This window comes from Coenobita brevimanus, chromosome 29 (assembly GCF_032717465.1).
Source record: "Coenobita brevimanus isolate Jiangsu-jjx chromosome 29, ASM3271746v2, whole genome shotgun sequence".
NCBI lineage: Eukaryota > Metazoa > Arthropoda > Malacostraca > Decapoda > Coenobitidae > Coenobita > Coenobita brevimanus.
In genome coordinates this window covers 40,286,323-40,304,318 of record NC_136982.1, presented here as the reverse complement: position 1 = coordinate 40,304,318, position 17,996 = coordinate 40,286,323, and the positions used below count along the sequence as shown (strand labels likewise).

The window sequence follows — 17,996 nt, the reverse complement described above, 5'->3', positions numbered from 1 at the left end:
GTGGTTGTGGTGGTGGTGTGGTGGCTGTGGTGTGATGGCATGGTTGTGGTGGTTTGGTGGTTATGTTGTTGTTGTTGTTGCCTTTATGGTTATGTGTTTCTGTTGCTGGTGATGGTTGTGGTTGTGAATTAGTGATTGCAGTTGGGAATGTCGGTAGTGGTTGTTGAGTGTTGGTGGTGGTGGTGGTGGTGGTGATGATGGTAGTTGTGGTATGTGACTGGTAATGGTGATGATGGTTGTGAGTTGTGGTGGCAGTGGTAGATGTAAATGGTGGTGATGATGGTTTTTAGAGTAAGTGATGGTGGTGGTAGTGATGGCAGTAGTTGTGTTGTACGTTGTGGTGGTGGTTGATGGAGAGAGAGAGAGAGAGAGAGAGAGAGAGAGAGAGAGAGAGAGAGAGAGAGAGAGAGAGAGAGAGAGAGAGAGAAATAAGTGTGGTTATGTATCATTGATGTTCATGTTTGTTTTTGTTTTTGCTACGAATGTTATTACTCTTTATGGTTATGGTTTTTGTCTGTCATATTCGTTGATGTTATTCTTCCATTGTGTCTTTATTTTTATTTATTATTATTTTGGGTGAGATCGTCCATGTCAAATTAGATTGTTTACATTTATCAAATAATGGTTGCTGTGATTGAAGAGGTTATAGTTTTTGTTCGTGGTGGCTTCATTGACCAGTAAGGAAGTGTGTGTGTGTGTGTGTGTGTAGTTTATTAATACGATACTGAACCACTGCGGACCACTGCAGTGCTGGTGTGTTCTCGTTTTCTTTCACACGAACGCGCGCGCGCACGATCGGACGGACACACACACACACACACACACACACACACACACACACACACACACACACACACACACACACACACACACACACACACACACACACACACACACACACACACACACACACACACACACACACACACACACACACACACACACACACACACACACACACACACACACACACACACACACATTATTGTTGTCAGGAGGTAAAATTTAAGAGAAAGTGTAATTCTTCACTCTCTTCCTCCTTCCCTCCCTCATCACTGTTTTCCTCGTCCCCCTCTCGTACTATTTTTCTCCCTCTTCCTACTACTCCTCGTTTCATATGACCTTTCCCTTCCTTCCTTCCTCCCTTCCCCCACTCATTTTCCCTTTCTCTTTCATGTTAATTTTGATTCTTTTTCTTTTCACTTTTTGTTCTGTCACCCTCATTTCCACCCCTACTTCATTCCTCCCCCCCCCCTACAGTATTAAGTTAACCATATTCTTCATTTTGTTCTCTCATACTTCTTTTGTTTTTCACCTCTCCTGCTTATTATCTGTTGTCTATATACTTCTCACTTCATAATTCACCTTTCCTCCTTTCCCCCCTACTTTCTCTCTCAAACTTCTCCCTTCCTTCTCTCCAATTTCCCTCCTGGCTCTCATCCCTCTCCTTTCTCCTCAGCCTATCCCTTCTTCCTCCAAACGTCCATCCTATTCTCTTTTCTTGTCTCCACAGTTAGAGAGAGAGAGAGAGAGAGAGAGAGAGAGAGAGTCACCGTCATTCTCTCAGGATGAAGTTAACAAAGTTAGTGATTGGAAGTTGAAGCTAACACAGAAAGTTTTGAAGGGTGGGAATAAGTTAAAGGAAAAGAAGCAATGTTTTGTGTTCAGTAAATTGAAAGGGAAGAGGAAATGCTAAACTATCCTCTTTACGTAGCCTAAAATTGCTTTGTCTGCAACCTGGATGCTGAATTGTAGCAATAAGTTAACTTTTTTTTTTTTTTTTTTTTTTTTTAATCCTAAAATTGTCATCTCTCCATCTTGAATGCTGAGATGTAACCATAGATTAACATTAGATTATTGTGCAAGTCATCAAGAATAGATATGAAAAGAATATAGAGCCATAGCATGATCTTGTTCTGCCACTGAGCTACTTGAAATAGACAGGAAAAGGACAAAAACCAGGCACAAGTTAAGGTGAAAGAACCATAGTATGAAAATATAGGGTACATATAAAAGATTTGGTTTTTATATCTCAAAGCTCTTAACTATACACCATTTATCTTGGCCCAAATTTTCCGTTGGCAGTTTCTTTCATGTAGCTCGGTGGCACAGAAAAACAATACAGTACAGTACTGCGGGTTTACATTCTTTCTGTAGCACTTCACTGTCACTAGCATCATACTCTAGTGTCAGTCCCTTGTTACAACTGGTGTAGCAGTCAGAATGGAAATGGCAATTTTAGGCCAAGTTTAGCAAACAAAGTATAATTTCCAGGATGAAGATGTCTCCAGGGCAGCATACTCTAATCAGAAAGTTTTATTTTTTATTTTTATCTTTTGTATTTACTGCAGAACAACTTCCTATTTCCAGAGATGCGGAAATGTGGAAGTGACATTGGAAAGAAATGTGAAAGTGTGAAGGATGTAAGTGGTAGATTATTAACCCATGGGGATGAAGTAAGGGCCTGATGGAAAGAATATTTTGAAAGTCTGATGAATGGGAATGGAGAGAGCAAAGCAACTGTTAACATGATTGGTTTTGGGGGTGTACAGAGAAGGAATCCAGTGCCAGGAAACCTGACACTCGCAGTGGTGAAGAATGCTTTGAAGCGGCTGATAAATGAGAAAGCAGCTGGAGTTGATGAGGTGTATGCAGAGATGATTAAGTGTAGTGGAGAGAGCAGAGTGAAATGCTTGTTGGAGATATGTAAGAAGGCATGGATGAGTGAAACTGTGCCAGTAGAGTGGAAAAAGTGAATGTACCCCTGTACAAAAAAAAAAGGGTGAGTGAAGTGAGTGCAAGACTTATTGTGGCATAAGTCTATTGATTGTGGTAGGAAAGGTATATGGAAGAATTATTATAAAGTAAGAAAGATACCAGAACTCTTAGCAAGTGATGAACAGGGTGGCTTTAGGAATGGCAGAGGATGTGTGCATCAAATATTTACAATAAGACCGTTAGTGGAGAAGGCGTGTGAGATGGACCATAAGGTGTTTAGGGCATTTATGGATCTAGAAAAAGCTTATGACAGAGTAAACAGAAAAGGATTGTGAAAGGTTTTGTGCTACAGTGTAGATGGTAAGCTGCTAGGTGCCGTCAAGAGTTTTTATGATGGTAGTGAGGCATGTGTAAGGGAAAATGGGCATCTAAGTGATTGGTTCACGATCAGTGAGGGTGTGTGACAAGATTGTGTGATTGTGTGATGTCCTTATAATTGTTCAGTGTATATATATATATATATATATATATATATATATATATATATATATATATTGCCAGACGCCTCAATCCCGTTTGGGGTGGCCACAAACAAATCTCCTCCACGTAGCCCTGTCCCCCGCCATTTCATTGCCCTGCTCCCAACTCACACCCCCCTCCCTCATATACCTCTCCACCCCATCCCTCCATCTCATCCTCGGCCTCACCCTCCATCCTCTTCACATGGCCAAACCACCTCAGTGTGTTCCTCATAATGCTTCCTATTACATCCACATCCACACCACAATGCTCCTTTATATCCTCATTCGTCAGCCTGTCTCTCCATGTGACTCCACAGGCTCCTCTTAAAGAACTCATTTCCACGGCTCTCACTCTTGACTTGTGTCCTTCCAACAACGTCCAAGCTTCACTTCCATATGTTAGAGTTGGTATCACAATACTGTCATGTAGTAACTTTTTCACTTCCATGCTTACTCCCCTGTTTCTTATTACAGCTTTCAAAGAACCAGCAACCTTTCTTCCCTGCTGTACCCTTTCAAGCACTTCACCCTCCAAACCTCCATCCTTACTCATCACACTACCCAAGTACTGTACTTAAACGTACTCACATTTTCCAATTCCTCACCATCCAACCTTGCTGTACATTCACTGACTTCACCTCTCTCAAAGACCATCACTTTACTCTTCCCCACATTCACCTTTAGATTCCGTTTCTTACACACTCTCCCAAACTCATCCACCAAGCCTTGCAGCTCCCCTTTGTCTTCAGTCAACAACACAGTATCATCTGCAAACAACAGTACAGGGAGTTTCCAAACACTATCCTCTCTCACCAGGGCCACTCCAACATCCACTACCCTACCTTGTACTGTACCTCTTTTATTACCCCATCCATGTACAGATTGAACAACCATGGAGACATGACACATCCCTGTTTCAACCCAACCTTCAAAGAGAAAAATTCACTTAGTTCACCATCCACACGCACTGCAACCTTAGCACCATCAAGTTCCCATCTCCTCCATATATTCTTAATACTTTCCACAATCCTTGTCTATCCACCCTGTCATATGCTTTCTCCAAATCCATGAAAGCCGCATACAACTTCTTTCCCTTCTCTAGAAACTTTTCCACTAAAGATCTAAGAATGAATATATATCTGATCTACACAACCTCTTCCCTTCCTAAAGCCTCCCTGTTCTTCTTCAACTAATTTCTCTGTTCTTTCTCTAACTCTGTCAGTAAGTATCCTACCATACACTTTTCCTGTTATACTAAGAAGACGAATGCCCCTATGATTACCATACACTTCTTTTTCCCCTTTTCCTTTGTACAAGGGAATAATTATACCTGACTTCCAATCCTCCGGGACTCTACCTTCCTCCCAGGCCAATCTGCATATCTTCCACATCCATTCTACTACTATCTCTCCCCCATGCATCAGCATTTCACCACATATATATATATCACCCCAGCCATATATATATATATATATATATATATATATATATATGGCTGGGGTGATGAGAGAAGTAAAAACACGAGTAATGGAGAGAGGGATGGTGTTAGTAATGTATGGTGATGGATGGAATATCTCAAATTTTTTGTATGCTGATGATGCAGTGCTTGCAAACACCGGACAAGAGCTTGGTAGACTAGTGCAGAGTTTTGTAGATGTCTGTTAGTGTCGTGCCTTGAGAGTAAATGTAGAAAGGAGTAAAGCGATGGTGATTGAAAGAGAAGGTGACTCCCAGTGTGATGTTACAGTGAATGTACTCGTAGAGAGACTGGAATTGGTGAGTGAGTTCGGATACCTGGGTTCAGTGATAGAAAAAGAGAGGAAAATGTGCAAAAGAAGTGGAAAGTAGAGTGACACAATGAAGGAAAGTAGCTGGTGCTATGAAGGCCTTGATAAAAAACAAAGGCTTGAGTAATGCAGCTGCATGAGGCTTACATGAAGGAGTGTTAGTATCAGCTTTAACATACAGATTTGAGACAATGATGTGGCATGAAAGTGAGGTCAGGAGTGACAGTAGTGGATATGGGATTGCCGAGGAATGTGTGTTGAGTACAGAGAGTGGATAGGATATGGAATAATGTGATTCATGAAAGATGCGGAGTGAGGATGTCTGTGGACACCAGAATCGAAAAGATTGTACTGAAATAGGTTGGTCATGTAGAGAGAATGGATGACAGTAGAGTGGTGAAAAAGGTATATCTGAGCTAATTTGAAGGAGGGAGTAGGCGAGGTAGGCCGAGTAGAAGATGAAGGGATATGGTGGATGAGTGTGTGAGGAAGAGAGATATGAAAGTTGGTAAGGTTAAGGGACTAAGAGACCGAGCTGGATGGATGAATTTTGTGTGGAGAAGCGCATAACCAGGGATTTGGCACCTCTTTTTAATGTGACGGCGTTTGGATTGACTCGTATCAGATAGGTATATGTGAAGCTACAGAACATGGTGAAATGTTTTTCGTTATCTGATGGAGTCAGGATTCCATGGGCTTGAATGATGAGTGAATAGAAGCATGGCCTATTGAACTGGGCAAACTTAGGCAGTCTGGATGTTGCTACTCCTTACCTTGCCCTAGGATGGGAAAGGGGGTCTGGATTATGATGATGATGATGAAGAAGTACTCTAGTTTGGCTGTGGTGTATATATAATCTGTATTAGTGAAGAAGAAAATACAGTGTAAATAATCAATCGTACATACAGATTGAACAAAAGAGAAAAAAAAGCTCGTACATATGATACCTGCTGAGACCGTTAGCTATAGTTGGTGTGAGGATCGTGAGTCAAAAGGGGGAGGAAATTTGCCAGTGAAAATTTATAAAAATAAACATTTAAATGAGGTTGCTTGGAGTTGATAAAATAAATTTGGTAGATGGTATTACTTTGTTGGTTACTGATAGGAGTGATGGAAATCATTACCAAGGAGTAGGCTTACTGTTGAGTAGAGATGCTTGCAAGGCACTATGTGAGTTTGAGCCAATTATAGAGCACTTGCTTTATGCTCGTTTAAAATCTGACCCTGTAATATCAGTATGGTGGTAGGGTATGCTCCAACAAATGAGGCTGCTGATGAAATGAAGGATGACTTTTATGAGAAGCTGCATGATGTAGTGAACAGTGTGGCAAGACATGATGTGTTAGTTTGCATTGGTGATTTTAGAGCGATTGTTCATAGTAATAGGGATGGCTTTGAAGACTGTATGGGTAAGGAGGGTGTTGGTATAAGAAATGAAACTGGGGTGCGATTTGGAAGCTTTTGTTTGGCAAATGACCTTACGATTGGTGGAACTATCTTTGAGCATAGAAAAATACATAAAACTACTAGGATTTCACCATGTGGCAAATATTGTAACCAGATTGACCACATTGCAATTAACAGAAGGCATAGGAGTTATCTGCAAGATGTTTGTGTAAGGAGGGGAGCAGATATAGGTAGTGATCATCAACTTGTTGTGTCAAAGATTAAAATAAAACTTAGGAGAAACGTTAATGGTGATTGTACAGAAGGTAATAAATATGATTTTGATGAGCTGAGAAATGATGAGAACATGAAGGAAAAGTTTCGGTGGGAATGCAGGAACAGGTTTCTAGTCCTGCAGACTTTGATGGAATCTGAGGACAATGATATTAATCAAATGTGGAGAGAGTTAAAAGAGGTTTTGCATGAGAGTGCTAAGGTTGCTATTAAGAAAAAGGGAAAAGCAAGAAGGAAAAAGTGGATGTCAGTTGAAACATGGAATGCAATTCAGAAAAGGAAAGAGGCGAAGTTAAGAAGTGAAGACAACATGTTGATGGCCAGGTAGTCGAAGTGCTTAGAGCAAAGTACGGAGTCTACATTCTGAAGTAAAAAGACTTGTTAGACGTGATAAGAAGAGGCTGTATGATGAAAAGGCAATAGAGACAGAAATTAAGTTAAGTAAAAATGACGGTCAGAGCACAAGAGCAGCGTATCAGGCCATCAAGGAGTTAGCTGGGACTGAAAAGAGAAGGAAGGAAATACCTGCACGAGATAGAAATGGTAACTTGATAACTAAAGATTTGGATATAAAAGGAAGGTGGAAAGAGCATTTTGAAGCTGTTCTGAATAGACCAATCCCAGCTGAAGGGGACATTTCGCCAGCCGAGAGAGATTTGCAGATAGAAACAGGGGATATAACCTTGGAAAAGGTAGCAAAATCTATAAAGGAGTTAAAGAATTTTAAGGCCCCGGGAGAGGATTGAATATTTCCTGAAATGCTTAAGGTGGAAAATGATGAATTGATGAATGCACTTTTGAAACTTTTTAATGTGGTGGAATTCCAGGAGAGTGGAAAAATGGAGTGATTATAAAAATACCAAAAAAGGGAGATTTAAGTGTGTGTGGAAATTGGAAGGGGGTAACTTTGACACCTGTAGTTGCAAAAGTCTTTTCCAAAATGTTGTTGAACAGAATAGATCCAGTAATTGATAAAATTTCAAGAGAAGAACAAGCGGGATTTCGGAAGGGTCAAGGTTGTCTATCTATCTGTCGCCAGATGCCATAATCCCGTAAGGGGTGGCCATTTGACTTTGAATTATTTGTTTTTCGGGGAGGGGCACTAACCTTCCACCAAACCCACTTGTTGACACGTAGGGAGCACGTATGGGTTGGTTATATAGTTACCACCCAGCATTGTAAATGGTTTCCTGGCTTACAGGAAACCATTTGGCTTGTCACTTAATGTAATGCCACCTGTAAAGGAAAGAAAAGCAATAAGAAGTGACAGGAAAGATGGGAGAAATAGGAAGAGAGGAGGACAGGCACTGAAAAAGAATGGTAAAGGCTAAGGAAGAAGTAGGTAGCACTACATCAAGTGAGTGGAAGATGGTCACCACCACCTACCACAAAATGATCAGATTTTTATTGTAAGGCATCTAATGCAACAAGCTAATGAGATGAAAATGCCACTTTTATGTGTTTTGTGGATTTTGAAAAGGCGTTTGATAGTGTTTCACGTGGAGCTATGTTGAAAATTATGAGATTCTATGGTATACCAGAAAAGTTTGTAAATATTATTAGAAGCATGCATGAAGGTATTTTCTGTAAGGTAATGGTGGGTGGTTCTTTGAGTGATCCATTTGAGGTTAGGTCAGGAGTGATTCAAGGAGGAGTTCTTTTTGCCTTTACTGTTTGTTTTGGTTATGGATTATGGTATGAGAAAAGTTGTAAGGAGAACAGGTGCAGGAATTAACTAGAAAGAAAATAAGAGGCTGATGGATTTGGACTACGCTGATGATATTGTACTGATTTGCAGAAGTATTTACAAGATGCAGAGGGTGCTTGATTGTCTGGTGGAGGAAGGAGAAAAGTGGGATTGGTAATAAATTGTGGAAAGACTGAAATTATTAATATGAACGATTGTGTAATTGGGAATAATGCGATGAAGAATGTAGAAAATTTTAAATATCTAGGAACGATTGTATCATCTAATGGATCATTAAACAGTGAAATTGAGGAGAGGATTAGACAGGCTTGGCGAGCTGTTGGAATGCTGAAATTTGTTTGGAATAATAATATGCTTTTGGTACATACTAAAGTGAAAGTTTACAAGTCCATGGTCAGACTAATTTTAATTTATGGGCATGAGTCATGGTACAGTACAAATGCAACAGATCAGAAAGTTTTAGGATTTGAGAATAAAATACTGAGAAGGATTCTTGGGGTAAAGTGGCAAGACAAGAGTTACAAATGAAAGAGTAAGGGATATTATGAGAATGGAACAAGTTGATGAATATGTGAGACTGTCTCACTGGAAATGGCTGGGGCACGTATGTAGAAAAGAAGGCAGTTTAATACAGGATGTGCCAGAGTGGGCTGCTAGAGGAAGAAGAGGCAGAGGTAGGCCGAGGGAAACCTGGTTGAGGACAATGAATAGAGAAGTAGGAGAGGAGTGTTGGTGGGACCTGAAGGAGGTGACAAGAGACAGATATTGGTGGAGAGAGTTCATCGAGGCCCTATGCATCCCGTGGGGTGCCACAGGAAATGATTGATTGATTGATTGATTGATTGAATGCATGACTTAACAGTTGAGTTGCTATTGCTTTATTGAATACTTATATATGTGCATTTTATTATGTTCCATATAATTTTCAGTTGCTTTTATTTTGAGGTTTTTATTTCAGTGTATATGACATTGTGTTTTGATAAAGCCCAGTTAGTTTTTCTCTTTGCCAGTTGTGTGTTTGTGTCTTAATATTATGTATATGAATGACATTACCATATTTTTTACACAACACCTTAGTATTTTTTACACAACCATATATAATGTTTTTAAATTTTAAAACGATAGTTTTGTGTACTTTACTACCGGCTGCCATTGTCCTCATTAATTGTGTTGCACAAGAGGGTCTTATTATGTAAATGCCCTATATCATACATTTCGGGTGAGAAGTTTGCCTGACATTTCACATGTTTCTCTTATCTCTCTCTGGTTAATTTTCCAGAGCTGAGAAAGATGGGGTATGTTTCTCAGACCATAGATGATTCTATTTGATAAGATCAATAATGAGTCAGTAGGTGAACTGTTGCCCCTGACTGGACATGCTGCACAATATTCAGTGCATTTAGCTTGATATCCCTTATTCACATCCATGTGAGTGTCATACTGTACTTTTCTTTGCATACTACTTTTTCATTTCGATAACAATACTTTTTGTGTACTGTAATGTCTAATCCGCTTTTTATCACATACTAATATTTTGTGTTCTTTTTTATTGTGTTGCAGGCAAGACCAAGCCATCTACTAATGGGTCCGGGGGTGGGGGAGGGGGCGGGGGTAGAGGTGGAGGGGGCGGGATGGGCATGATGAATGGCGGGGCACCCCAACTAGCAGGACTATTCGCTGGGGGGATGCCAACACTCAAGCCCACAGGCAGGGGACCCAACACTTCACGTAAGCATACCTGTATCGCTTTTCCTGCCCACACCATTCAATGTTGAACTGTGCTTAATTCTTGATAGTCACAGTTTTATTGATACAGAGGAATAAAGTAAAGGGATAAATAGCACAGTACAGGAAAGCATTTTTATTTATTTATTTTTTTTTAATCTGGGGACATCCATTTCAGTTCAGTCTTGCTGCTATCAAATAATTTTATTCACCTTAAAAAAGGCCTCTTGTGTTTAAGGGTTTTATTAATGCAATAGTTAACCCCTCCATTTTAAAGAATATGTCCTTAAGGTGGACAAAATAGTTGAGAGATGGTAAGAATAAAAGATGCCCCCAGGTTTAGTGAGTTAATCCCTTTATTGCAATGATGCCATTTTTATTTTATTCATACTATTCTAGAATTATTATACAGTATTCATCTTAGGAGAGACTTTTCGTAATAGAGGGAGTTAGGTATAGTCATCACTGATAGATTCACAACAAAAGGTCTTTTTAAGCTGATGAAACTTTTCTTGTGGTATCAGATATAAAGCAAAAGATGTCACCAAAGTGAAAAATTTTCCGACTCTGCTGTTTGGGAATGATGACTGAATGAATTGCTGGAAACCAAAGGTATTGTAGTAATCCCTTTTTTATAAGTCAACTATTTTATGCACTGTTTTGCTCTTCAGTCGACAGTGATTTATACATTAAAAACAAAATGCTTGTTAACATCTCATTGTTACCAATAAAGCTGCTTTGCCACTTTGCTTAGTTTAAAGCACCAGTTGTATGAAAAATGATCTGATGTATTGGAACACACCCTGGCTTAAAAGGAGAAGTGCAAATACATTAGTTTAAGAAATACTCATGGTGCCTTAACCCACAGACCTTGGGAAGTCTCCCAGTGGCAGATAAAATCATCTGACATCATCCTAAGTAAAGTGGATTAATTGTCACATTTGGTTTAAATGTTAATGATAACAGTTGATGTTGTTGCTTAACCCCAGTCTGTCTGGCTGAGCAGATCCATTGACCACAGGTAAGTAACCGCTTCTGTGGGGCAGTCCTAAAGTTCCAGTGCAGTACATACACCACGTAGTGAACCGGCACCCCCCTATGGTAAGCAGCACCTCACCAGGGTTGGACCAGGGTCCTTCCCCATGGAAAGGTGCGGGTTAATGATACAATACCATGTTTCAGCAGTGATTCAGGGTTATGAAAGAGCATAATGCAGAGGTTAAATAGATTGCTTTACGAGGATACTGGTGATCACTGATTTGATGGTTAGGAGAGTTATTATCAGATTTGTTTACTAAAAAAATTGCCAAAAAAATGCTTCATCCATCCATCCATCATCCAATCCTGTGTTGCCCCATGAGGAGCATGGGAACCTGGGGCTAGGTAAGTTGGTCCTGACATTTAAGATGAGAGTGACCAGCCTCACTCATCCCTGAGTGGCATTACGTGAGCAATAAATCGCAACCACCCTTTTGGATATAAACTTGCACTGGCTCAGTCCAATTGGAGCAACTTAATTACCCACTAAAGCACCAGGTGCCATAATTTGGTTTTATGGTAACCACCCAGTGCAGTAAATGGTTTCCTGGTGTACAGGAAACCATTTGAGTTGTCACTCATTGAAGAGTCACCCACAGGCAGAAGGAAGAGGAAAGAATGAAGGAAAGAAAGACAGAAGAGGGAGTGTAAAGTCTCCTATAGGCAGAAGGAAGAGGAAAGAATGAAGGAAAGAAACACAGAAGAGGAAAGGGCAGACACCCAAAGCAGCACTACATCAAGTGAGTGGATGGTGAGTGCCATCTACCACATTACTGCATTGCACAATTGAGTCTGAAGACGTATGTTGTGTGCTTCACTTCTCACCCTCTGAGTGATGATTGACCGTATTTAAAGATGATAATTTCTGCAACACACATGCCTGATACTCTCTCTAGCGATCATATGAAGTTCCAGTTTCAGTATGGTGTTTTTATTCAGTATGTTAGATTTATTCCTACATGTCATTGCAGTTGTTGTCAGTTTTGAAAATTATCAGTTTCTGCAACACCAATTCTGGATATTCTTATTAATGATCCTTATAAAGTACAGATTCCTCATGATATTGTTCTGCCCAGTACAGTAAGCTCCCACAGTGCGCAAGTGGATGAGCGGTCCTGGTCCTTCTGCACTGTGAATACATAATTTTATGGAAAAAATTACATATGGGCAGTACCCCCTCATACCTTAACATTTTTTGACCCTTAGAGATATAATAAAGGGAAAATTTTTTGGATATTGTACTACATGGTCAGTCACCATACCAACAGTAGACAACAGGACTGATGGACTTAAATAACAGGGGCTTTGAGGCACGGCAACATTTACAGTGCCGCACCCCTGCTGCATCCCCCGCTGCATCAACACTTCCATCCTCAGACTCCTTGTGAGCACCTTCCTCATGAGCCTCTAACTCAGTCATTTCGGCCAGAAACCCCTCGAAGTCCATTGTTGACACAACTGACATTGCCTCCTTTTCTTCCTCTACAGGAACAGGATCAGATGATGTAGCTGGTCCCTCACTTTCACTTTCTTGAGGCCGCCATGTGTAACTTGTTATGACCGTCTGCCTCCTCCTGTTAATTTCTTGCCTGTGCCTGTCTGTGTAGAAATGGAAGGCTTTGTCGATGCTAACGAGAACCTCCTCCATTCTTTGTTGGCTGATTTCGTGTTCCTTCACTTCTTCCTTGAGCTTATCCACGGCAACAAGGATCTTACTTATCCTTGACATAGACAGTTTTGTGCTGCCCTCCATCACACTAGGATGCTCAACTTGACTCTGCCTGGCATCGGGCTCTTCGTCAGCCTCGTCTATCCATTTCAACACTTCCTTGGGAGGCTGTTCCTCAGTAGCAGCGTTCACTTCTCATATGTTCGCCAACGTAATGTTCTCGAAACCTGGTACAGCTTTTGCTGCTGTTAGTGTTGCTGCCTCAGCCTCAACCAGAGGTTGAATGGCTGTCTCGCGGTTCGTGTATAAGTGAGGCACGAGTAGTCACCACGCATGGTACACCATTGCAGGTGTTATCGTGTCCCAGGCTTGTAGGAAAAAATCAGCTGCATCCTTTACTGAGAAGTGATGCCAGAATGCCTCAGGAGACATGTCAGCTGTGGCAGGTGGGGATACAGCTCCTGGCGGAGATGGTACGGGAGCAGCTGCCTCATCGATATCTTCATTGTGATCATCTTGTAGGGCATGAAGTTCCTCTTGTGTGTCAGTCTTCCTGCATATGTGGTCATACACCTGTTTGTGGTAAAAATGTTTCACAGTGGTGATCAGTTCTTGATCAAATGGCTGCCTGAGTGACGTTGTCCTAGGCGGCAGAAACACAACACGACAATCCTTGTGCAGATCTTCGAGGTAGGGAGGGTGACTTGGTGCATTATGGAGCACAAGGAGCATCTTGAATGGAATGCCAAGTTACCAACACTTTGTCCTGGCATTGGGGATGCAGTGCTTCGTTAGCCAGTCTGACCTAATGTTGCCAGTCATCTAACCATTAGCAGACTTGTACCAGTACACGCCACTTGCGTCCATCTTCGTGAGGTTGTTGTAACACCTAGAGTGTGAAGCTATGTGTACAACAGCTGGCCTCATCATGTGGCTCCCAGACAGGTTTACAGTCAACATTATCATCATCTTACTTTTCTGGAGCTTGCAACCAGGGGCTTGTTTGTGTTTCTTAGCGATGTAAGTCGATTTGGGCATGGCCTTGTAGTATAACGACGTTTCGTCAACGTTGTAGATCTGATCCTTGTTGTACTGCCCTTCTTCAATAAGTGCTCTAAATATCGCAGGATACTCTCTCTTGGCCAGCTCGTCGGCAGAGGCACGTTCACCCAACAGTCTGATGTGACAGTTCCTTGCATTTTAAAAAATGGTGCAGCCATTCTACAGATGCCTTGAAAAGTTTGTCCACGGATAACTTGCAAGATGCAGCCTTGTAAAAGAGCTGGGCATGGTTCCAAATAAATCTGCCATTCAGTGGTACACACTCCATCTCCTTCCTCATAATGAAGGTGGCAAGATATCTTTCCATGAGAACGATCACACGATTACCCACGCAGGAACGGCCTTGAAGCTCAGATGCACCATGCAACTTTACAACCTGATGGCATCGCAGTTTTTCCATACAGTCTTCACTGTAGCTTCAGCCAGGCCCATGGCTGTGCCGATAGTGGTGTTCCCTCATCCTTCCATTCTCTTGATTATCTCCAACTTGGTCGTATGCGTAAGAAGTTTCTTCACTCGTGGGGCTGGAGGCATGGTGCTGTGAAGGTACAAACCAGGATGGAGCAAAAAAAAAAGCCACCAGTAGTACACGACAGGTTAGCCTGAGAAGGCGTACCCTCACTGTGCACGAGTCTTGCCTGAAATAGCGTAGCTCCCCACCTCATACCCCACACTGCGCAATAGAATGCCTGGGAATTTCTGTGCATTTACATCATGACTGACATGATGGACGCGTTGTGTTGGGGTGGGGTTTCATACTCAGGGAATATGGCATTTTTGTGCCACTCTTTGCCTTGTCCTCGCATATTGTGGGCTAAACTTGCGCACTCAAGGATTTTTGGTTATTATTTTTGGTCACTTGCGTAGTATGTGATTCACGTACTCTGAGCTGACACACTGTGGGAGCTGTCTGTACATGAATTAAGCACCGTAATTCTTGACATTAAAGATGCACCGTAATTTTGGAATAGGAAATCTAAGGGGGAAGTTTTTTTTTTTTTTTTTTTTTTTTTTACTCCTAACCAACACACTTTAAAACCTTAGCATGATATACAGTAATCCCTCGATTATCCGGATGCCGCTTATCCAAACATGCTCTGCATCTAAATGTTAGGCCTTGGCTCTGTTATTTCTGTATCTGGATTTCTTTGTCTGTATCCAAACATAAAATTTCCTATATGGCTAGTTGGGCGGCCCACAAATTAAAAAATTTGGTTGGGCAGCCAGCTGGCCTCTCTGGCCGCAGGATGGTAGTAGACCCTAACCCGCCAGCTGAGTAAAAATGGCTGTCTGCCTCCTCACCGAATGGTCAAAGTCGCCTGGCTGGCCTCTCGAGCCACACAATGGTAATAGACCCAAACCCACCAGCTGAGCAAAAATGTCATCTGCCTCCCCACCGAATAGTCGAGGTTGCCTGGGTGTCTGGTAGAGACATGGACATGGCAATGCCGTGTTCATTTGAGGGTACCACACATCACCACTCATCGTTCAGCTCCAGCGGTTAGAGAAGGAAGAGTTTTCCGACATTTGTTATTACATAAGCCACCAGACCACACGAGATTACAGTGCACCCCCCACACAATGTGAACGCGCAGTGCGAATCACCTACAGTGCGAGGTCAGCCCAGAAAATTATTATTTTTATTGAATGCGAAATGTGGAAATCGAACTTCCCAACATGCGAATCGGCTGTATGATTCCAAGGCAAAAATGGACTTCCCTTATTACTACGAGTGTCGGGCTGGACAATGTGAGTCAGTCACACGAAGGGAGGTGGCTGGCAACGAGCTAGGTTCAAAATGGTGGGCAGCTGGCCAGGTATTGGCATGCCATCTACTGACTTTCCTGGGTAAACAGACACTTCTCCATATTGCTGCAAGAACACATGTTGTACCTCACATCCTGTGGTCCATTTTAACATCATATCAGTACCCACCTGTTCATCATAGTCTCAGCTGTTTTGAAGGCTTTATGGCACCTCCAGGAGACCTGAGCAGTGACAGTAAAGTGACAACTGGGCGCCCTGTTCTGTGGGGCAAGAGTAGATGCCCCGAGCCTCGGATACACCACCCCCTCCCTTCTTAACAAGCCCAGAAGTCACTTAAATAAAGGTGTTCTGTTTGTTGTTTTATTTGTTGGTCCAACTAGAAGTACTATTAGACAAAGCATTAGCTGTGTAGAGTAGGCCAGAAGGGGACCCAAAGACCAAGCCCTGGGTGGGCTGTCCACAGTATACCATTTTTCCCAAAAGTTCTTTGGTTCATACAATGCGAAATCGTAGAATGCGAGGGTTTCTGCCGCCCATAAACTTGCATTGTGTGAGGGTGCACTGTACTGTACATCAGGTACTGTACAGACTAGCAGGTTGTGACACTTGTCCACCATTCACTGGGTGGTAAGTGAACTACATTACAGTACTGTAGCTGTTAAAATTCTTTTTGCAAGCTTCATGTTCTTCATTAATTTTTTTGTGGATTTTTGTTGTTTATGCATTGTTTTCTTAGTGTCTAGCATTATATCAGATATTTCCATGTGTGTTTTGATGTCAAAATAACTGAAAGACTGAAGAACACTGCCAAAATAGGGGGGGTACTGTTCATATAGGTAGGGTCTGAAAGGTATGGGCATTGTTCCGTATCCGGACATCATCCCTAACCAAATGTTCCGATGGCTCTACAGTCAAGTCTCATTATTCGCAGGGGTTATGTACTATAACACCCCACGAATATTGAATTCCGCAAGTATCCCAAACCTACCGTAGAAATCACAGACTTCAAATTTTTAGCGGTGGCTCAATCGGTAGAGAGGTGGCCTGCAGTCCTAACGGACCCAGGTTCGAATCCCAGCTGGGGCAGGGAACAGTTTAAGGATTTGAATTTCATTAAATCAGGCTTTACTGATCTACCAAAAGACCCGCCGACATGTCGTAAAAATACCCCCGCTAATACCAATACACCAGTCCTGTATGAGACAGCCCTAGCATGTATTCAATATGGACGGTGGGTATTAGCGCCGAAGTGGTGACATGTAGAGGTGTATGGTATGTAGGAGGACTGCTGGGCCTTGATCGCAGGCTGTGAAGCCTAAGCCCAGAGTCGGACACACATAAAAAAAAAAAAAAAAAAAAAAAAAAAAAAAAAAACCTACAGACCCACTATGATACCTGTAAATGCATTTTATGGCACATTAATACTTTTTAAAACAACAGTACAGGATGATACACAAGCCTTTCTGGGTACAGTCTACTGTACTCACCCATGTGATGATATAATGCACCATGTTCTTGTTCACACCAAAATGTTGCCTGACAGTCACAAATGACTGTCCCTCATGCACCATGTTCGGCAGTTTTACTTTATCTTCCAGTGACATCACTCTCTTCTGCTGCCTAGACTCCCTAGCAGCAGTTGCAACCTGAACACCGCACTCAGGATCCATTTTTCACAAGGATAAAGAACGGAGTTGATGAATGAAGCCATAATAACAATCAGAACACACGCGGATGCACAACCCATGAGATGAACTGAGAGAGAATGAGCACAGTGACATATGGTGGGTGCAACAAAATTCTAAATCGGCAGTCATTTACCGAATCAGCATTTTTAATTGGAAAATATTACAATTTTTGCCACCATATAGGTTCACAAACACCTAATTGTCAGAAATCTGGTCAGAAGTTTGTACAGTCAGCCCTTGTATAATGCGGTATCATATAACCCGGATTTGTACTTACATGGTCACCCATAGTGTGACCAAAAAATAAATATCGCTGACACAAACAGATATACCGGGGCGAGTTATCGGGCATCAGAGCTCAGACAGCCTTCCGAAAGTCAAATGTCACGTATGATGACATAAGGCGAGTGGTGCACTGTGATTGGTTGCATGTCACATCCATATGTACCCCCATAGGTCACTGGGGGCGTCCTTCATTGTTTCTTGGTGGACAGCGAGTACAGAGAATGGGGCCTGGGGGCACCGGGGACAGTGAATGTGGCCAGCGTAGCAAGTCAGGTTAATGACCTAAACTTTTTTTTAATTAATGTCTAGGAACCTTTCTTGTGTATTTTTAATAACTTCTTGTGTTTG

The 17,996-nt window shown here is 41.8% G+C and overlaps 1 protein-coding gene across 1 annotated transcript in view; it reads left to right on the top strand.

Moving 5' to 3' along the window:
* Nucleotides 1–17,996, top strand: part of LOC145395059 (uncharacterized) — a 288,850-nt gene that overhangs the window by 198,595 nt on the left and 72,259 nt on the right. Inside the window, exon 3 of the mRNA XM_080268814.1 lies at nt 9,975–10,142. Coding sequence (XP_080124940.1) covers nt 9,975–10,142 — 168 coding nt within the window. The remainder of the gene's footprint in view (nt 1–9,974; nt 10,143–17,996) is intronic.